We start from the raw sequence: 23,056 nt of genomic DNA on the forward strand, positions 1-23,056 counted from the left end.
CTTACTGTTTCCCCTGAGGGGAAAAATGACTGTCATCTAGCATTAGCCTGTGTTGTTAGAAGGAGACTAGTCATACCTGAAGCAGATGAGTCTGCAAACTGTTACCCCCAACTGAAGTTCTTTTGTTTCAACAGTCCTGCGTGGTAACAGTAATGGATTTTAGTTACTTGTGCTAAAATCATAGCCCTCTTAAACAGAAATCTTCATCACTTTTCTGTTATAGAGTAAATAGTACAAGCCAGCACTATTTTAAAATAACAAACTCTTGATAGAAGAATAAAAAACTACAACTAACACCACAAACTCCTCGCCATCCCCGTGGTAGATGCTACTTGTTCAGAGCGGCAAGGAGAATGACTGGGGGGCGGAGCCAGAGGGGGAGCTATATGGACAGCTCTTGCTGTGTGCTCTCCTTGCCTTTCCCTGTGGGGGAGAACATTTCCCACAAGTAATGGATGACGCCGAGGACCGGACACACCAATGTTGGAGAAAGCAGGCAGTGAAACTCGTCAACGCTGATTGCTTGTGGAGCTGTTAATATGAGTCGGGATGGTTTCGCAGAAAGACTCTCCCTGCATCTCCGGGCACTAACTTTCACCCATGCTCTCACTGAGAGGCTGACAGGACTACTTAAAACTCCAATCCCATTCCGAAGAGTACTACCCTCATAAGAGACTACTTCAATCTTCGGCACTTCTCTGCCGTCCCTCAGATTAGGGTCTGCCGTTTTACCCTCCCGGTTTCATTCAGTGACCTCTAAAGCTTGGGTATATGTTTCCCAAAAGTAATGAATGAAGCCATGGACTCTCCTCCCCTTTAGATGGAAAGCATAAATTATGCTTACCTGATAATTTTATTTCCATTGAAGGGAGAAGAGTTCACGGCTCCTGCCTGTAACTCCGGTGGCCGGACCTAAATTTAATTTATCTTCTGGCACCATTTATACCCTGATATTTCTCCTACTGTTCCTTGTTCCCTCTGCAGAATTACTGGGGGATGAGGGGAGTGGGGGAGGTATTTAAGCCTTTGGCTGGGGTGTCTTTGCCTCCTCCTGGTGGCCAGGTTCTTAATTCCCAACAGAAATGAATGAAGCCATGGACTCTCCTCCCCTTTAGAGGGAAAAGCCTTACTCCTTGATTATATAATCTCTCCATAACATAATACAGTTAAAAAAAAAAAAAAAAAGATTAAGCAATAAAAACTAACCTGAACATGTGAAAAATAGTCCCTTTCACTGTTGATTCCAAATGCCACTGAAATGGGCTTTTTTTTTTTACTATGATCCCGGGCCAATCAGCATTGACTTGCTGATTAGACATGAGAGCATGCTCACACTGACAGGCTTTCTCTCACTGACAGCTAGCAGAGAAACTGGTATCCTATAGAAAACGGCATACCAGCTCTGCTAGTGTCTCAGTCTAATGAAGAGAGGATTATTTAGCAATACGCTTTACAGGATCACACATCATGCTGATTATTTACCTCATATTTATTAGAAGCAAAATGTTTTTTTTTTAAAAGTAAATTTATGCTTACCTGATAAATTTATTTCTTCTATGATAAGACGAGTCCACGGATTCATCCTTTACTTGTGGGATATTATCCTCCTGCTAACAGGAAGTGGCAAAGAGCACCACAGCAAAGCTGTCTATATAGCGCCTCCCTTGACTCCACCCCCCAGTCATTCGACCGAAGGTACAGGAAGAAAAAGGAAAAACTAAAAGGTGCAGAGGTGAATGAAGTTTTAAATCAAAAAATATAATCTGTCTTAAATTGACAGGGCGGGCCGTGGACTTGTCGTAACATAGAAGAATTTATCAGGTAAGCATAAATTTACTTTTCTTCTATAAGATACGACGAGTCCACGGATTCATCCTTTACTTGTGGGATACAATACCAAAGCTACAGGACACGAATGAATGGGAGGGACAAGACAGATGCCTAAACAGAAGGCACCACTGCTTGAAGAACTTTTCTCCCAAAAATAGCCTCCGAAGAAGCAAAAGTATCAAATTTGTAAAATTTGGAAAAGGTATGAAGTGAAGACCAAGTCGCAGCCTTACAAATCTGTTCAACAGAAGCATCATTTTTAAAAGCCCATGTGGAAGCCACCGCTCTAGTAGAGTGAGCTGTAATTCGTTCAGGAGGCTGCTGTCCAGCAGTCTCGTATGCCAAACGGATGATGGTTTTTAGCCAAAAAGAAAGAGAGGTAGCCGTAGCTTTTTGATCTCTACGTTTTCCAGAATAGACAAACAGAGAAGATGTTTGATGGAAATCTTTGGTCGCTTGCAAGTAAAACTTCAAAGCACGAACCACGTCCAAGTTGTGCAACAGACGCTCCTTCTTAGAGGAAGGATTAGGACACAGGGAAGGAACAACAATTTCCTGATTAATATTCTTATTAGTAACAACCTTAGGAAGGAATCCAGGTTTGGTACGCAAAACCACCTTATCAGAATGGAAAACAAGATAAGGCGAGTCGCATTGCAATGCAGATAGTTCAGAAACTCTTCGAGCCGAAGAGATAGCAACTAAAAACAGAACTTTCCAAGATAAAAGCTTAATATCTATGGAATGCATAGGTTCAAACGGAACCCCTTGAAGAACTTTAAGAACTAAATTCAAACTCCATGGCGGAGCAACAGGTTTAAACACAGGCTTAATTCTAACCAAAGCCTGACAAAACGACTGAACGTCTGGAACATCTGCCAGACGGTTGTGCAGTAAAATTGACAAAGCAGATATCTGTCCCTTTAAAGGAACTAGCTGATAACCCTTTCTCCAATCCTTCTTGGAGAAAAGACAAAATCCTAGGAATCCTGATCTTACTCCATGAGTAGCCTTTGGATTCACACCAATAAAGATATTTACGCCATATCTTACGGTAAATCTTCCTAGTGACAGGCTTTCGAGCCTGAATCAAGGTATCTATGATCGAGACCGACTCAGAGAATCCTCGCTTAGATAAAATCAAGCGTTCAATTTCCAGGCAGTCAGCCGCAGAGAAACTAGATTTGGATGCTGGAACGGACCTTGAATGAGAAGGTCCTGTCTCAGTGGCAGAGTCCACGGTGGTAGAGATGACATTTCCACCAGGTCTGCATACCAAGTCCTGTGTGGCCACGCAGGTGCTATCAAAATCACCGAAGCCCTCTCCTGTTTGATTCTGGCAATCAGACGAGGAAAGAGAGGAAATGGTGGAAACACATAAGCCAGGTTGAACGACCAAGGTACTGCTAGAGCATCTATCAGTACTGCTTGGGGATCCCTTGATCTGGACCCGTAACAAGGAAGTTTGGCATTCTGACGAGATGACTTCAGATCCAATGCTGGTGTGCCCCATTGACGAAATCAATTGTGCGAACACCTCCGGATGAAGTTCCCACTCCCCCGGATGAAAAGTCTGACGACTTAAAAAATCTGCTTCCCAGTTCTCCACTCCTGGGATATAGATTGCTGATAGATGGCAAGAGTGAGTCTCTGCCCATCGAATTATTTTGGAAACCTCTATCATCGCAAGAGAACTCTTTGTTCCCCGCTGATGATTGATATATGCTACAGTCGTGATATTGTCCGACTGGAATCTTATGAATCTGGCAGAAGCCAGCTGAGGCCACGCCTGAAGCGCGTTGAATATCGCTCTCAGTTCTAGAATATTTATTGGAAGGAGAGCCTCCTCCTGAGTCCACAAACCCTGTGCTTTCAGGCAATTCCAGACTGCACCCCAGCCCAATAGGCTGGCGTCCGTCGTCACTATGACCCATGCTGGCGTGCGGAAACATTCCCTGTGACAGATGATCCTGTGACAACCACCAAAGAAGAGAGTCTCTGGTCTCTTGATCCAGATTTATCCGAGGAGATAAATTTGCATAATCCCCATTTTTTTTTACGTTCACCTTCCACTCGTGAGATCTTAGAAAAGCCAACATGATGTCCGTGTGAGATTTGGCTAGTTGGTAAGTTGACGCCTGAATTAAGATATCGTCCAGATAAGGTGCCACTGCTATGCCCCGCGGCCTTAGAACCGCCAGAAGGGACCCTAGCACTTTTGTGAAAATTCTGGGAGCTGTGGCCAACCCGAAGGGAAGAGCTACAAACTGGTAATGCTTTTCCAGGAAGGCGAACCTGAGGAACTAGTGATGACCTTTGTGGATAGGAATGTGAAGATACGCATCCTTCAAATCCACAGTGGTCATATATTGACCCTCCTGGATCATTGGTAAAATAGTCCGAATGGTCTCCATCTTGAAGGATGGGACGCTAAGGAATTTGTTTAAGATCTTGAGATCTAAAATCGGTCTGAAGGTTCCCTCTTTTTTTGGGAACCACAAACAGATTGGAGTAAAACCCCTGCCCCTGTTCTGCTTTTGGAACTGGGCAGATTACCCCCACAGAATATAGGTCTTCTACACAGCGTAAGAACGCCTCTCTTTTTGTCTGGTTTACAGACAACCGTGAAAAATGAAATCTCCCCCTTGGAGGAGAATCTTTGAAGTCTAGAAGATACCCCCCTGGGTCATGATTTCTAAAGCCCATGAGTCCTGAACGTCTCTTGCCCAAACCTGAGCAAAGAGAGAAAGTCTGCCCCCTACTAGATCCGGTCCCGGATCGGGGCCTGCCCCTTCATGCCTTCTTGGTGGCAGCAGCGGGCTTCTTGGTCTGTTTACCCTTATTCCAGGTCTGGTTAGGTCTCCAGACTGACTTGGATTGAGCAAAATTCCCCTCCTGCTTTGCGTATAGGGGAGGAGGTAGAGGGACCACCTTTGAAGTTTCGAAAGGAACGAAAATTATTTTGTTTGGTCCTCATCTTATTTTTCTTATCCTGAGGAAGGGCATGGCCTTTTCCTCCAGTGATGTCGGAAATGATCTCTTTCAGTTCAGGCCCGAATAGGGTCTTACCCTTGAAAGGAATAGCTAAAAGCTTAGATTTTGATGACACATCAGCAGACCAGGACTTAAGCCATAACGCTCTACGCGCTAAAATGGCAAAAACCTGAATTCTTTGCCGCTAATTTAGCCAGTTGAAAAGCGGCATCTGTAATGAAAGCTAGCTAGCTTGAGAGCCCTAATTCTATCCAGAATATCATCTAATGGGGTCTCAACCTTAAGAGCCTCCTCTAGAGCCTCGAACCAAAAAGCAGCTGCAGTAGTTACAGGAACAATGCACGCTATAGGTTGCAGAACAAAACCCTGATGAATAAATATTTTCTTTAGAAGACCCTCTAATTTTTTATCCATAGGATCTTTGAAAGCACAACTGTCCTCAATAGGTATAGTTGTACGTTTAGCCAAGGTAGAAATAGCTCCCTCCACCTTAGGGACTGTCTGCCACGAATCCCGAATGGTGTCTGATATGGGAAACATTTTCTTAAAGGTAGGAGGGGGAGAGAACGGAATACCTCGTCTATCCCACTCCTTAGTAACAATGTCCGAAATCCTCTTAGGGACTGGAAAAACATTAGTGTAAGCAGGAACCTCTAGATATCTATCCATTTTACACAATTTCTCTGGAGGAATTACAATAGGGTCACAATCATCCAGAGTCGCTAAAACCTCCCTGAGCAACAAGCGGAGGTGTTCTAGCTTAAACTTAAAAGCTGTCATATCCGAGTCTGTTTGAGGGAACATCTTTCCTGAATCAGAAAGCTCTCCCTCAGACAGCAATTCCCTCACCCCCAACTCAGAACATTGTGAGGGTACATCGGAGATGGCTAATAAAGCGTCAGAGGGCTCAGCATTTACTCTCACACCGGACCTACTGCGCTTCCCCTGCAACCCAGGCAGTTTAGATAAAACCTCAGTGAGGGTAGTAGACATAACTGTGGCCATATCTTGCAGGGTGAAAGAATTAGACGCACTAGAAGTACTTGGCGTCGCTTGTGCGGGCGTTAACGGTTGTGACACTTGGGGAGAATTAGATGGCATAACCTGATTCTCTTCTGACTGAGAATCATCCTGCGACATACTTTTATGAGCTAAAATATGTTCTTTGCAATTTAAGGCCCTTTCAGTGCATGAGGGACACATTTTAAGTGGGGGTTCCACAATGGCTTCTAAACACATTGAACATTGGCTTTCCTCAATGTCAGACATGTTAAACAGGCTAGTAATGACCACAAACAGGCTTGAAAACACATTATTTAGTGAAAAAATAATCTGAAAAAAATGGTACTGCGCCTTTAAGAGAAAAAAAAGCATACAATTTTTCCAAAACTGCTTTAAAACATCAAATTGTTTAAATTTTATGATAGAAGCATCCTAACTATGCAGCTAAGTTTGCCCCACAAGGAAAGGAACACTTAACCCTTATTAGAAAAAACGATAATTAGAAAAAACGTTTATATTAATAAAAACACCCCCTGCACCTCAGAGCTGTGGCGCCTACCTGCCCTCAGGGGTCTGCAAAACCAGGTTAAAGCTTCGATTTGGCCCTATACAGTAACAAGGGACCACCGGAGTTGGAGCTTGCTGCTTGCCTGCCAAAAACAACTGCGCAACTGAGGCGCGAAAATAGGCCCCGCCCATCTCATTTGATGTCTCTTAGCCCAAATGAACAGCACCAGAGCGGTTTAAAACTAGCCATGTGGGTTCATAAACCCAAAAAGTAAGCCATGTGAACCCTCTCAATAAACATGAAAAACGTTCCTCATAAAAACGTTATCAGCACTCCCAGTAATGTAAACATTTGCCCACAAACATTCAAAACTCAGTGTCAACCATTTTTTCTTAGCCCATATATGCAAGCTCAGTAATAGCCCTCTATATATTTTAGGAATACTGCTTACCCTTTCCCTCATGGGGATACTGTCAGCCAATTCTGAAATACCACAGACTCTCCAGAAAAAAATGACTGAACATACCTCACTGCTTATAGCATGAAAAACGTTCCTCACACTGAAGTACTCCTCAGCCATTCTGTGGGAACTGCTCTGGATCTTAGTGACAACTGCTAAGATCATCAGCCTCCAGGCAGAAGTCTTCATCCATCTGCTGCCTGAGGGAAAATAGTACACACCGGTACCATTTAAAATAAAAAACTCTCGCTTGAAGAAAATAAAAACTAACATTTTAGCACCTCTTTCACTTTACCCTTCCTAGTACTTAGAGTAGGCAAAGAGAATGACTGGGGGGGGGGGGGGGTGGAGTCAAGGGAGGAGCTATATAGACAGCTCTGCTGAGGTGCTCTTTGCCACTTCCTGTTAGCAGGAGGATAATATCCCACAAGTAAAGGATGAATCCGTGGACTCGTCGTATCTTATAGAAGAAATAGGGATTTTCTATCTTTTTTAACAATAAAAAAATCTAGAGTAGACTGTCCCTTTAACAAAAGTCTCAACCTAAGGGGATAGACTGGGAAAAATTGCTTCAACATTAGGACTAATTGGGCTTGGTCTGTGGCAATGTATTTGAACATGAGCTCCCAAGAGAAGTTCCCATCCTCTGTATAGAAATATGAAAACTATTGATTTAAGAGATATAGCATAACACTTTCACTAAACATGATGGGTGCAGGCTAACAAATGTGAAGAAGGTTCTTACCTGGTTTTGTACATCATGCGACGTGGTAGCGACCCTAGAATTCTCTCCATCATTACCAAGTGTTCCCGATTTTCATGCGTCTGTATTGAAATAAAAACAAAAGAAAGAAAACAGTATGGGTGGGAGGCAGGACATCTTACTCACATTACAGTGATTCTGAAGTGGCACTACTTTTCTGTTTATAATCATTCATGTATATTTACAGAAATATATTTTATTAAAAAGTAAAAGACGATTTAATCTGCAGAAATTTGGAGTTTCCCTTTTATATTTAGCATAGCATTACAGTTTTTCATACAAAACAAAATCAAATCAACAATAACTCCATGTTGTCATCATTTGTAACTAGTGGGTAAAATCCTGTGCCTTCTTGGACCTGGTGGAATTCCCAAAAGATTATGGACACCTTTGAATCTTATGTATATCTCCCTTGCTAATGGATTCAGTGCATATATAGACAAACTAGTACCTATTGGGAGGATGGGAGAGACAGGAGGAAGAGGATGATCTCTCTGCATAACTTGTGAAACAGAGCAGTCATAGGATACACACAAAACATAATGACATAACATTAAAGGGACAGTCAACAATGTTACTAAGAATTATTAATGCTACATAATTCTGCCGTCCTATTCTGCTCCACTTTTTTTTTCTTTTAAAAGAGCATCATAGTCTCGCTGTGTAATCACAGTGCACAGCTGAACTAAATGTAGCGCGCTCCCATACTAGGAAACGCTGTTGGCTGCTTTACCCAGCATTGGAGTGCGCTACATTTAGTTCAACAGCACATTTGGGTGTGCTATGATTAGACAGCGAGCCTGAGACGTGTTTTTGGAAGAAAAAAGAAAAACAGTAGAGCAGAATAGGATGGCAAGAAAGGTAAGGTGAGTAAACATCTGGGGTATAAAACATTATACCTGAGCCCTTCTATTTTAAGCTATGATGTATAATTAACGCATTTTACTGGGAATATTTTCCGCTAAATAACATTGTACAACAGAAAATGGAACAAGAGAATACATAACTCTAAAGAAGAAACATAATCTTATAGTTGGATTAGGTTGCATCTAAACATCTACTTCTACACAATTTTTTATTCACTATTTTGCCATCTACTCAAAGAGGAACTTGTTTGTGGTATGCAACTCTGCTCCAAACTAACTCCTAACTGCCCCAAACTAAGCAAATAAGATACAGAACTAAAGCCAGCAGTAAAAGGATGAGAATAATATAAGAGAAATAATTCTAAACATTTCTATCAACCCTAAAACAGAACAATGGTACTACTTTCAAATATGCCAGCATCTAAGTACAAAAAGGAGAGGTAAATAGTTTAAAGTAATATGAAGGGAACATGTGGAATGTTGGAAGTACCTGGAATAGTGTGAAGCCACTGTAATATTCAAAAAGAATGCAACCCAAGCTCCAGACGTCACATGGCTGAGACCAGCCCAGCTCTAAAACAGAAGGAAGACTCATTACAAATAGTACTAGATGTTCCCTGATCATAAAGAACTACATTTAAAAAAAAAAAAAACTGTAAGCTTCCCAATGACGTATCACACTTAATCATCAAAGCACAGACACCAGAATAAATAATCCTAGATATTTCACATTGGTAGCTACTAATGTGTCTACTAGAACAGCAACTCCAGAAACTCAGAGCAGAAACTAGGACAACGAAAGCCACTTACCTAAAATCACCTCGGGTGGGCGATAGTGTCGCGTTGCAACAATAGTCGTGTGGTATTCATGATCAAAAGTAGCACTGCCAAAATCTACTAAACGGATACTGGAATTCTTCACATATCTTTCCTCACATTGCTATAACAAAGAGAAAGATTTGACAATATTCTTTTACATGAGACTTAGGAACCTTAAACCTGGGTATTTAGGGTTGGAGGGACTGATGGGTACAACTACAGTAGTATGGCTACTACTCACCATTCTATATTATTTTCCTTCACTGCCGGCAGCTATCTTTAAAACTATTCTCGTATTTTAAACTTTCAAAAATGCTGGTTAGTGAAGTTCTGCATATTCACTCTGGGTGCTGCCATCATGGAATTTATATGGATATAAAAACTCAAAAATGTTTTTTTTTTGTGATTCAGAGAGACCATTCAATTTAAAAACATGTTTCAAATTTACTTCTATTATAAAATTTGCATTGTTTCATGATATTCTTTGTTGAAGAGATACCTTAGTAGGTGTCTGGAGCACTACATAGCATGAAGTAGTGCTGCCATCTAGTGCTCTTGTAAATGGATAACATTCTTACAAAACTGCTGCCAGATATGTGAACACTGCTGCTTACATCCCGGCTGTTCAACAAAAGATACCAAGAGAACTAAGAAAATGTGACAATAGAAGTAAATTAAACATTTGTTTAAAATTACATGCTCTATCTGAACCATGAAAGAAAATGTAAGGTTTCATGTCCCTTTAAGTAGTTTTGTACCCTGCCAAAAGTAGTAGTTCATATTCACAGATCGGGGACATCTTCTCGAGAAGCAGTATCATGCATTTCAGGGCACAACACAGAACAAAAGCTGTGCATTTTTCCTATGTCTGAATTGCTCTGTACTAACCCTGAGAGTTTTATATTTGTTATGCATCTTTTAAATCACAAAAAAAAAATTATGCTTACCTGATAATTTTCTTTTCTTCAGATGGAAAGAGTCCACAGCTGCATTCATTACTTTTGGGAATTCAGAACCTGGCCACCAGGAGGAGGCAAAGACACCCCAGCCAAAGTCTTAAATACCTCTCCCACTTCGCCTATCACCCAGTCATTCTGCCAAGAAACAAAGAACAGTAGAAGAAATACCAGGGTGAAAAGGTGCCAGAAGAATAAAAATAATAGACGCCCCACCGAAAAGAACACGGGCGGGGAGCTGTGGACTCTTTCCATCTGAAGAAAAGAAAATTATCATGTAAGCATAATTTAAGTTTTTCTTTATAAATGGAAACAGTCCACAGCTGCATTCATTACATTTGGGAAAACAATACCCAAGCCATAGAGGACACAGACCCGCAGATAGTTCATAAGCCTAGCTAGAGACCACAGACATAGACTCGACTGAGCCACCACGCCTCCAGCAGACCCCTGCCCAGCAGTGGGCCCCCAACAACACACCCCTTACCAGAGAAATGGATCAACTATTGAAAACTCCCAAAAAAAAAGGAGAAGACGTGTAAGAAACATTAAGGCTTTCTCAAAAAGTCCCTAAATAGGGTGCAACCAGTTCCAAAAGAAAAATACGGAACCCCGAGTACAAGCCAAGCCCACAGAGACCCGAACCGGTCATAAGAACAAGGCAGGCAACGCCCAGACCCCGGAACGTACAGAAACCACAAGGTTAAAACCGGGAACCTGAAACCAAGAAGAAAAACTTCTAAATACAGTGCAACTGCACCCTAAAAGACAACTGACGACAGAGTCCCCTAGTCACAAGCCAACTCAGAATATCGAAATGTTCAGAGATCGAACATGTGCAGCAAACCCAGATAAGCGAACACCTGAGACAACACCACATGCCACAATCATACCAAAATGACTGAAATATAATACTTGCAGGCAAGTAGGAGCAGCTGAAAAGAGATATCAACCCTATCGACAGACTGCTAAACATCCACTAACAGTGGGCACATCACAGGCTATCCAAAAGCCGTAAGTCCTCACGAAAAAACATAATTTATGTAAGAACTTACCTGATAAATTCATTTCTTTTATATTAGCAAGAGTCCATGAGCTAGTGACATATGGGATATACATTCCTACCAGGAGGGGCAAAGTTTCCCAAACCTCAAAATGCCTACAAATACACCCCTCACCACACCCACTAATCAGTTTAACGAATAGCCAAGAAGTGGGGTGATAAGAAAAAAGTGCGAAAGCATATAAAATAAGGAATTGGAATAATTGTGCTTTATACAAAAAAATCATAGCCACCACAAAAAAAGGGCGGGCCTCATGGACTCTTGCTAATATGAAAGAAATGAATTTATCAGGTAAGTTCTTACATAAATTATGTTTTCTTTCATGTAATTAGCAAGAGTCCATGAGCTAGTGACGTATGGGATAATGACTACCCAAGATGTGGATCTTTCCACGCAAGAGTCACTAGAGAGGGAGGGATAAAATAAAGACAGCCAATTCCTGCTGAAAATAATCCACACCCAAAATAAAGTTTAATGAAAAACATAAACAGAAGATTCAAACTGAAACCGCTGCCTGAAGTACTTTTCTACCAAAAACTGCTTCAGAAGAAGAAAATACATCAAAATGGTAGAATTTAGTAAAAGTATGCAAAGAGGACCAAGTTGCTGCTTTGCAAATCTGATCAACCGAAGCTTCATTCTTAAACGCCCAGGAAGTAGAAACTGACCTAGTAGAATGAGCTGTAATCCTTTGAGGCGGAGTTTTACCCGACATAGGCATGATGAATTAAAGATTTCAACCAAGATGCCAAAGAAACGGCAGAAGCTTTCTGGCCTTTTCTAGAACCGGAAAAGATAACAAATAGACTAGAAGTCTTTCGGAAAGACTTAGTAGCTTCAACATAATATTTCAAAGCTCTAACAACATCCAAAGAATGCAACGATTTCTCCTTAGAATTCTTAGGATTAGAACATAATGAGGGAACCACAATTTCTCTACTAATGTTGTTGGAATTCACAACCTTAGGTAAAAATTCAAAAGAAGTTCGCAACACCGCCTTATCCTGATGAAAAATCAGAAAAGGAGACTCACAAGAAAGAGCAGATAATTCAGAGACTCTTCTGGCAGAAGAGATCGCCAAAAGGAACAAAACTTTCCAAGAAAGTAATTTAATGTCCAATGAATGCATGGGTTCAAAAGGAGGAGCTTGAAGAGCCCCCAGAACCAAATTCAAACTCCAAGGAGGAGAAATTGACTTAATGACAGGTTTTATACGAACCAAAGCTTGTACAAAACAATGAATATCAGGAAGATTAGCAATCTTTCTGTGAAAAAGAACAGAAAGAGCAGAGATTTGTCCTTTCAAAGAACTTGCGGATAAACCTTTATCTAAACCATCCTGAAGAAACTGTAAAATTCTCGGAATTCTAAAAGAATGCAAAGAAAAATGATGAGAAAGACACCAAGAAATATAAGTCTTCCAGACTCTATAATATATCTCTCTAGATACAGATTTACGAGCCTGTAACATAGTATTAATCACAGAGTCAGAGAAACCTCTTTGACCAAGAATCAAGCGTTCAATCTCCATACCTTTAAATTTAAGGATTTGAGATCCTGATGGAAAAAAGGACCTTGCGACAGAAGGTCTGGTCTTAGCGGAAGAGTCCACGGATGGCAAGAGGCCATCCGGACAAGATCCGCATACCAAAACCTGTGAGGCCATGCCGGAGCTACCAGCAGAACAAACGAGCATTCCTTCAGAATCTTGGAGATTACTCTTGGAAGAAGAACTAGAGGCGGAAAGATATAGGCAGGATGATACTTCCAAGGAAGTGATAATGCATCCACTGCTTCCGCCTGAGGATCCCGGGATCTGGACAGATACCTGGGAAGTTTCTTGTTTAGATGAGACGCCATCAGATCTATTTCTGGAAGCTCCCACATTTGAACAATCTGAAGAAATACCTCTGGGTGAAGAGACCATTCGCCCGGATGCAACGTTTGGCGACTGAGATAATCCGCTTCCCAATTGTCTATACCTGGGATAAGAACCGCAGAGATTAGACAGGAGCTGGATTCCGCCCAAACCAGAATTCAAGATACTTCTTTCATAGCCAGAGGACTGTGAGTCCCTCCTTGATGATTGATGTATGCCACAGTTGTGACATTGTCTGTCTGAAAACAAATGAACGATTCTCTCTTCAGAAGAGGCCAAGACTGAAGAGCTCTGAAAATTGCACGGAGTTCCAAAATATTGATCGGTAATCTCACCTCCTGAGATTCCCAAACTCCTTGTGCCGTCAGAGATCCCCACACAGCTCCCCAACCTGTAAGACTTGCATCTGTTGAAATTACAGTTCAGGTCGGAAGAACAAAAGAAGCCCCCTGAATTAAACGATGGTGATCTGTCCACCATGTTAGAGAGTGTCGTACAATCGGTTTTAAAGATATTAATTGAGATATCTTTGTGTAATCCCTGCACCATTGATTCAGCATACAGAGCTGAAGAGGTCGCATGTGAAAACGAGCAAAGGGGATCGCGTCCGATGCAGCAGTCATAAGACCTAGAATTTCCATGCATAAGGCTACCGAAGGGAATGATTGTGACTGAAGGTTTCGACAAGCTGAAATCAATTTTAGACGTCTCTTGTCTGTCAAAGACAGAGTCATGGACACTGAATCTATCTGGAAACCCAAAAAGGTTACCCTTGTCTGAGGAGTCAATGAACTTTTTAGTGAATTGATCCTCCAACCATGATCTTGAAGAAACAACACAAGTCGATTCGTATGAGATTCTGCTAAATGTAAAGACTGAGCAAGTACCAAGATATCGTCCAAATAAGGAAATACCACAATACCCTGTTCTCTGATTACAGACAGAAGGGCACCGAGAACCTTTGTAAAAATTCTTGGAGCTGTAGCTAGGCCAAACGGCAGAGCCACAAACTGGTAATGCTTGTCCAGAAAAGAGAATCTCAGGAACTGATAATGATCTGGATGAATCGGAATATGCAGATATGCATCCTGTAAATTTATTGTGGACATATAATGCCCTTGTTGAACAAAAGGCAAGATAGTCCTTACAGTTACCATTTTGAACGTTGGTATCCTTACATAACGATTCAATATTTTTAGATCCAGAACTGGTCTGAAGGAATTCTCCTTCTTTGGTACAATGAAGAGATTCGAATAAAACCCCAGCCCCTGTTCCAGAACTGGAACTGGCATAATTACTCCAGCCAACTCTAGATCTGAAACACATTTCAGAAATGCTTGAGCTTTCACTGGATTTACTGGGAAACGGGAAAGAAAAAATCTCTTTGCAGGAGGTCTTATCTTGATACCAATTCTGTACCCTTCTGAAACAATGTTCTGAAGCCAAAGATTGTGAACAGAATTGATCCAAATTTCTTTGAAAAAACGTAACCTGCCCCCTACCAGCTGAGCTGGAATGAGGGCCGCACCTTCATGTGGACTTAGAAGCTGGCTTTGCTTTTCTAGAAGGCTTGGATTTATTCCAGACTGGAGATGGTTTCCAAACTGAAACTGCTCCTGAGGATGAAGGATCAGGCTTTTGTTCTTTGTTGAAACGAAAGGAACGAAAACGATTATTAGCCCTGTTTTTACCCTTAGATTTTTTATCCTGTGGTAAAAAAAGTTCCTTTCCCACCAGTAACAGTTGAGATAATAGAATCCAACTGAGAACCAAATAATTTGTTACCCTGGAAAGAAATGGAAAGTAGAGTCGATTTAGAAGACATATCAGCATTCCAAGTTTTAAGCCATAAAGCTCTTCTAGCTAAAATAGCTAGAGACATAAACCTGACATCAACTCTGATAATATCAAAAATGGCATCACAGATAAAATTATTAGCATGTTGAAGAAGAATAATAATATTATGAGAATCATGATCTGTTACTTGTTGCGCTAAAGTTTCCAACCAAAAAGTTGAAGCTGCAGCAACATCAGCCAATGATATAGCAGGTCTAAGAAGATTACCTGAACACAGATAAGCTTTTCTTAGAAAGGATTCAATTTTCCTATCTAAAGGATCCTTAAAGGAAGTACCATCTGACGTAGGAATAGTAGTACGTTTAGCAAGGGTAGAAATAGCCCCATCAACTTTAGGGATTTTGTCCCAAAATTCTAATCTGTCAGACGGCACAGGATATAATTGCTTAAAACGTTTAGAAGGAGTAAATGAATTACCCAAATTATTCCATTCTCTGGAAATTACTTCAGAAATAGCACCAGGAACAGGAAAAACTTCTGGAATAACCACAGGAGTTTTAAAGACCTTATCTAAACGTTTAGATTTAGTATCAAGAGGACCAGAATCCTCAATTTCTAAAGCAATTAGTACTTCTTTAAGTAAAGAACGAATAAATTCCATTTTAAATAAATAACAGAATTTATGCTTACCTGATAAATTGCTTTCTCCAACGGTGTGTCCGGTCCACGGCGTCATCCTTACTTGTGGGATATTCTCTTCCCCAACAGGAAATGGCAAAGAGTCCCAGCAAAGCTGGTCACATGATCCCTCCTAGGCTCCGCCCACCCCAGTCATTCGACCGACGGACAGGAGGAAATATATATAGGAGAAACCATATGATACCGTGGTGACTGTAGTTAGAGAAAATAATTCATCAGACCTGATTAAAAAACCAGGGCGGGCCGTGGACCGGACACACCGTTGGAGAAAGCAATTTATCAGGTAAGCATAAATTCTGTTTTCTCCAACATTGGTGTGTCCGGTCCACGGTGTCATCCTTACTTGTGGGAACCAATACCAAAGCTTTAGGACACGGATGAAGGGAGGGAGCAAATCAGGTCACCTAAATGGAAGGCACCACGGCTTGCAAAACCTCTCTCCCAAAAATAGCCTCCGAAGAAGCAAAAGTATCAAATTTGTAAAATTTGGCAAAAGTGTGCAGTGAAGACCAAGTCGCTGCCTTACATATCTGGTCAACAGAAGCCTCGTTCTTGAAGGCCCATGTGGAAGCCACAGCCCTAGTGGAGTGAGCAGTGATTCTTTCAGGAGGCTGCCGTCCGGCAGTCTCATAAGCCAATCGGATAATGCTTTTAAGCCAAAAGGAAAGAGAGGTAGAAGTCGCTTTTTGACCTCTCCTTTTACCAGAATAAACAACAAACAAGGAAGATGTTTGTCTGAAATCTTTAGTAGCCTCTAAATAGAATTTTAGAGCACGGACTACGTCCAAATTGTGTAACAAACGTTCCTTCTTTGAAACTGGATTCGGACGCAAAGAAGGTACAACTATCTCCTGGTTAATATTTTTGTTGGAAACAACTTTCGGAAGAAAACCAGGCTTAGTACGCAAAACCACCTTATCTGCATGGAACACCAGATAGGGCGGAGAACACTGCAGAGCAGATAACTCTGAAACTCTTCTAGCAGAAGAAATTGCAACCAAAAATAAAACTTTCCAAGATAATAACTTAATATCTACGGAATGTAAGGGTTCAAACGGAACCCCTTGAAGAACTGAAAGAACTAGATTTAGACTCCAGGGAGGAGTCAAAGGTCTGTAAACAGGCTTGATCCTAACCAGAGCCTGAACAAATGCTTGAACATCTGGCACAGCTGCCAGTCTTTTGTGAAGTAAAACAGATAAAGCAGAGATCTGTCCCTTCAGAGAACTTGCAGATAATCCTTTCTCCAAACCTTCTTGTAGAAAGGATAGAATCTTAGGAATTTTTATCTTGTTCCATGGGAATCCTTTAGATTCACACCAACAGATATATTTTTTCCATATTTTATGGTAAATTTTTCTAGTTACAGGCTTTCTAGCCTGAATCAGAGTATCTATTACAGAATCTGAAAACCCACGCTTTGATAAAATCAAGCGTTCAATCTCCAAGCCGTCAGTTGGAGGGAAACCAGATTCGGATGTTCGAATGGACCCTGAACAAGAAGGTCCTGTCTCAAAGGTAGCTTCCATGGTGGAGCCAATGACATATTCACCAGGTCTGCATACCAAGTCCTGCGTGGCCACGCAGGAGCTATCAAGATCACCGAGGCCCTCTCCTGATTGATCCTGGCTACCAGCCTGGGGATGAGAGGAAACGGTGGGAATACATAAGCTAGGTTGAAGGTCCAAGGTGCTACTAGTGCATCTACTAGGGTCGCCTTGGGATCCCTGGATCTGGACCCGTAGCAAGGAACCTTGAAGTTCTGACGAGACGCCATCAGATCCATGTCTGGAATGCCCCATAATTGAGTTATTTGGGCAAAGATTTCCGGATGGAGTTCCCACTCCCCCGGATGGAATGTCTGACGACTCAGAAAATCCGCTTCCCAATTTTCCACTCCTGGGATGTGGATCGCAGACAAGTGGCAGGAGTGATCCTCCGCCCATTGAATTATCTTGGTCACTTCTTTCATCGCCAGGGAAGTCCTTGTTCCCCCCTGATGATTGATATATGCAACGGTCGTCATGTTGTCTGACTGAAACCTTATGAATTTGGCCTTTGCTAGTTGAGGCCAAGCTCTGAGAGCATTGAATATCGCTCTCAATTCCAGAATGTTTATCGGGAGAAGAGACTCTTCCCGAGACCATAGACCCTGAGCTTTCAGGGATTCCCAGACCGCGCCCCAGCCCACTAGGCTGGCGTCGGTCGTGACAATGACCCACTCTGGTCTGCGGAAGCTCATTCCCTGTGACAGATTGTCCAGGGTCAGCCACCAACGGAGTGAATCTCTGGTCTTTTGATCTACTTGAATCGTCGGAGACAAGTCTGTATAATCCCCATTCCACTGTCTGAGCATGCACAGTTGTAATGGTCTTAGATGAATTCGTTGAAAAGGAACTATGTCCATTGTTGCAACCATCAATCCTATTACTTCCATGCACTGCGCTATGGAAGGACGAGGAACAGAATGAAGTACTTGACAAGAGCTTAGAAGTTTTGATTTTCTGACCTCTGTCAGAAAAATCCTCATTTCTAAGGAATCTATTATTGTTCCCAAGAAGGGAACTCTTGTTGACGGGGACAGAGAACTTTTTTCTTTGTTCACCTTCCATCTGTGAGATCTGAGAAAGGCTAGGACGATGTCCGTATGAGCCTTTGCTTTTGACATGGACGACGCTTGAATCAGGATGTCGTCCAAGTAAGGTACTACTGCAATGCCCCTTGGTCTTAGAACCGCTAGAAGGGACCCTAGTACCTTTGTGAAAATCCTTGGAGCAGTGGCTAATCCAAATGGAAGTGCCATAAACTGGTAATGCTTGTCCAGAAAAGCGAACCTTAGGAACTGATGATGTTCCTTGTGGATAGGAATATGTAGGTACGCATCCTTTAAATCCACGGTAGTCATAAATTGATTTTCCTGGATAGTAGGTAGGATCGTTCGAATAGTTTCCATTTTGAACGATGGTACCCTGAGAAATTTGTTTAGGATCTTTAGATCCAAAATTGGTCTGAATGTTCCCTCTTTTTTGGGAACTATGAACAGATTGGAATAAAATCCCATTCCTTGTTCTCTTATTGGAACTGGATGTATCACTCCCATCTTTAACAGGTCTTCTACACAATGTAAGAATGCCTGTCTCTTTATTTGGTTTGAAGATAATTGAGACCTGTGGAACCTTCCCCTTGGGGGTAGTTCCTTGAATTCCAGGAGATAACCTTGAGAAACTATTTCTAGCGCCCAAGGATCCTGAACATCTCTTGCCCAAGCCTGAGCAAAGAGAGAAAGTCTGCCCCCCACTAGATCCGGTCCCGGATCGGGGGCTATCCCTTCATGCTGTTTTGGTAGCAGTGGTAGGCTTCTTGGCCTGCTTACCCTTGTTCCAGCCTTGCATTGGTTTCCAGGCTGGTTTGGGTTGTGAAGTATTACCCTCTTGCTTAGAGGATACAGAATTAGAGACTGGTCCGTTTCTGCGAAAGGGACGAAAATTAGGCTTATTATTAGCCTTAAAAGACCTATCCTGTGGGAGGGCGTGGCCCTTTCCCCCAGTGATGTCTGAAATAATCTCTTTCAAATCAGGTCCAAATAATGTTTTACCTTTGAAAGGAATGTTAAGCAATTTTGTCTTGGAAGACACATCCGCTGACCAAGACTTTAGCCAAAGCACTCTGCGCGCCACGACAGCAAACCCTGAATTTTTCGCCGCTAATCTAGCTAATTGCAAAGCGGCATCTAAAACAAAAGAGTTAGCCAATTTAAGTGCTTGAACTCTGTCCATAACCTCCTCATACGAAGATTCTTTACTGAGCGATTTTTCTAGTTCCTCGAACCAGAAACACGCTACCGTAGTGACAGGAACAATGCATGAAATTGGTTGTAGAAGGTAACCTTGCTGTACAAAAATCTTTTTAAGCAAACCCTCTAATTTCTTATCCATAGGATCTTTGAAAGCACAACTATCTTCGATAGGAATAGTAGTGCGTTTGTTTAGAGTAGAAACCGCCCCCTCGACCTTGGGGACTGTCTGCCATAAGTCCTTTCTGGGGTCGACTATAGGAAATAATTTCTTAAATATAGGGGGGGGGAACAAAAGGTATGCCGGGCCTTTCCCACTCTTTATTTACTATGTCCGCCACCCGCTTGGGTATAGGAAAAGCGTCGGGGGGCACCGGAACCTCTAGGAACTTGTCCATCTTACATAATTTCTCTGGAATGACCAAATTGTCACAATCATCCAGAGTAGATAACACCTCCTTAAGCAGTGCGCGGAGATGTTCTAATTTAAATTTAAATGTCACAACATCAGGTTCAGCTTGATGAGAAATTTTTCCTGAATCTGAAATTTCTCCATCAGACAAAACCTCCCTCATGGCCCCTTGAGATTGGTGTGAGGGTATGTCAGAACAGTTATCATCAGCGTCCTCTTGCTCTTCAGTGTTTAAAACAGAGCAATCGCGCTTTCTCTGATAAGTAGGCATTTTGGATAAAAGATTTGCTATGGAGTTATCCATTACAGCCGTTAATTGTTGCATGGTAATAAGTATTGGCGCACTAGATGTACTAGGGGCCTCCTGTGTGGGCATAACTGGTGTAGACACAGTAGGGGATGATGTAGTATCATGTTTACTCCCCTCATTTGAGGAATCATCTTGGGCAATATCATTATCTGTTGCATTACTGTCCTTACTTTGTTTGGACACTATGGCACAATTATCACATAAATTTAAATGGGGAGACACATTGGCTTTCATACATATAGAACATAGCTTATCTGATGGTACAGACATGTTAAACAGGCTTAAACTTGCCAACAAAGCACAAAAAACGTTTTAAAATAAAACCGTTACTGTCACTTTAAATTTCAAACTGAAAACACTTTATTACTGAATATGTGAAAAAGTATGAAGGAATTGTTCAAAAAATTTCACCACAGTGTCTTAAAGCATTAAAAGTATTGCACACCAAATTTCAGAGCTTTAACCCTTAAAATAACGGAACCGGAGCCGTTTTTACATTTAACCCCTATACAGTCCCAGAATGAGGCTCTGTCTATAACTAGAAAGGCCCCCATCTGAAAAAGGTGTCCAACACAGTGCCTGCCGTTTTTCTAAACGTTCCCCAAGATTATAATACCAATAATTAGTTAGAATCTGCATAATATGCCTAGTAAAGCAATTGTTTTAGCCCAGAAAAATGTCTACCAGTTTTTAAGCCCTTTTTGAAGCCCTTTATTCTTTTATGTTTAACTAAGAAAATGGCTTACCGGTCCCCATGAGGGGAAATGACAGCCTTCCAGCATTACATGGTCTTGTTAGAAATATGGCTAGTCATACCTTAAGCAGAAAAGACTGCTAACTGTTTCCCCCAACTGAAGTTACTTCATCTCAACAGTCCTGTGTGGAAACAGCAATCGATTTTAGTTACTGTCTGCTAAAAATCATCTTCCTCTTACAAACAGAAATCTTCATCCTTTTCTGTTTCAGAGTAAATAGTACATACCAGCACTATTTTAAAATAACAAACACTTGATAGAAGAATAAAACTACAAAAAACTCTTAACCATCTCCGTGGAGATGTTGCCTGTGCAACGGCAAAGAGAATGACTGAGGTGGGCGGAGCCTAGGAGGGATCATGTGACCAGCTTTGCTGGGACTCTTTGCCATTTCCTGTTGGGGAAGAGAATATCCCACAAGTAAGGATGACGCCGTGGACCGGACACAACAATGTTGGAGAAATGAAGATTTATCAGCATCAACCTCTGAGACAGAATCCTCTGAACCAGAAGAGTCATTAGAATCAGAATGATGATGTTCATTTAAAAATTAATCTGTATAAAGAGAAGTTTTAAAAGATTTTTTATGTTTACTAGAAGGAGGAATAACAGACATAGCCTTCTTGATGGATTCAGAAACAAAATCTCTTATGTTATCAGGAACATTCTGAACATTAGATGTTGATGGAACTGCAACAGGTAATGGTACATTACTAAAGGAAATATTATCTGCATTAACAAGTTTGTCATGACAATTAATACAAGCAACAGCTGGAGGAACAGCTACCAAAGGTTTACAGCAGATACACTTAGCTTTGGTAGTTCCAGCACCAGACAGCGATTTTCCTGAAGTATCTTCTGACTCAGATGCAACGTGAGACATCTTGCAATATGTAAGAGAAAAAACAACATATAAAGCAAAATTTATCAAATTCCTTAAATGACAGTTTCAGGAATGGGAAAAAATGCCAAGGAACAAGCTTCTAGCAACCAGAAGCAAAGAAAAATGAGACTTAAATAATGTGGAGACAAAAGCGACACCCATATTTTTTTAGCGCCAAATAAGACGCCCACATTATATGGCGCCTAAATGCTTTTTGGCGCCAAAAATGACGCCACTTCCGGAACGTCGACATTTTTTGGCGCAAAAGAACGTCAAAAATGACGCAACTTCCGGCGACACGTATGACGCCGGAAACAGAAAGATTTTTTGCGCCAAAGAAGTCCGTGCCAAGAATGACGCAATAAAATGAAGCATTTTCAGCCCCCGCGAGCCTAACAGCCCACAGGGAAAAAAGTCAAATTTTTAAGGTAAGAAAAATAATTGATTCAAGTGCATTATCCCAAATATGAAACTGACTGTCTGAAAATAAGGAATGTTGAACATCCTGAGTCAAGGCAAATAAATGTTTGAATACATATATTTAGAACTTTATTAAAAAAGTGCCCAACCATAGCTTAGAGTGTCACAGAAAATAAGACTTACTTACCCCAGGACACTCATCTACATGTTTGTAGAAAGCCAAACCAGTACTGAAACGAAAATCAGCAGAGGTAATTGTATATATATAAGAGTATATCGTCGATCTGAAAAGGGAGGTAAGAGATGAATCTCTACGACCGATAACAGAGAACCTATGAAATAGACCCCGTAGAAGGAGATCACTGCATTCAAAATAGGCAATACTCTCCTCACATCCCTCTGACATTCACTGCACGCTGAGAGGAAAACCGGGCTCCAACCTGCTGCGGAGCGCATATCAACGTAGAATCTAGCACAAACTTACTTCACCACCTCCATAGGAGGCAAAGTTTGTAAAACTGATTTGTGGGTGTGGTGAGGGGTGTATTTGTAGGCATTTTGAGGTTTGGGAAACTTTGCCCCTCCTGGTAGGAATGTATATCCCATACATCACTAGCTCATGGACTCTTGCTAATTACATGAAAGAAACTTGAATTTGGAAAAGCACAGTACCTCAAGAAGGATCACCTGACCTCAACGACCCGAGGACGACCAACAGATCGCAGAGCCTGCTCCACACCGGACCAGCCCAAGTGGCAGGCAGGTCTGAAAAACAGGGGAACAGAAAGGACCCCAATCACCAACCTTTAACAAACTTCCGCTTTAGAAGGCCAGCTGACACCAGA

General features: G+C 41.6%; 1 protein-coding gene across 3 annotated transcripts in view; it reads right to left on the reverse strand.

Moving 5' to 3' along the window:
• Window positions 1-23,056, reverse strand: part of CLK3 (CDC like kinase 3) — a 398,194-nt gene that overhangs the window by 68,815 nt on the left and 306,323 nt on the right. For all 3 annotated transcript variants that reach the window (XM_053717366.1, XM_053717365.1, XM_053717367.1), the window contains 3 exons: window positions 9,234-9,363; window positions 8,914-8,996; window positions 7,540-7,619 (listed from right to left, as the gene is read on the reverse strand). In XM_053717366.1, the coding sequence (XP_053573341.1) occupies window positions 7,540-7,619; window positions 8,914-8,996; window positions 9,234-9,363 (293 nt within the window). The remainder of the gene's footprint in view (window positions 1-7,539; window positions 7,620-8,913; window positions 8,997-9,233; window positions 9,364-23,056) is intronic.

Source organism: Bombina bombina, chromosome 6 (assembly GCF_027579735.1).
Source record: "Bombina bombina isolate aBomBom1 chromosome 6, aBomBom1.pri, whole genome shotgun sequence".
Taxonomy (NCBI): domain Eukaryota; kingdom Metazoa; phylum Chordata; class Amphibia; order Anura; family Bombinatoridae; genus Bombina; species Bombina bombina.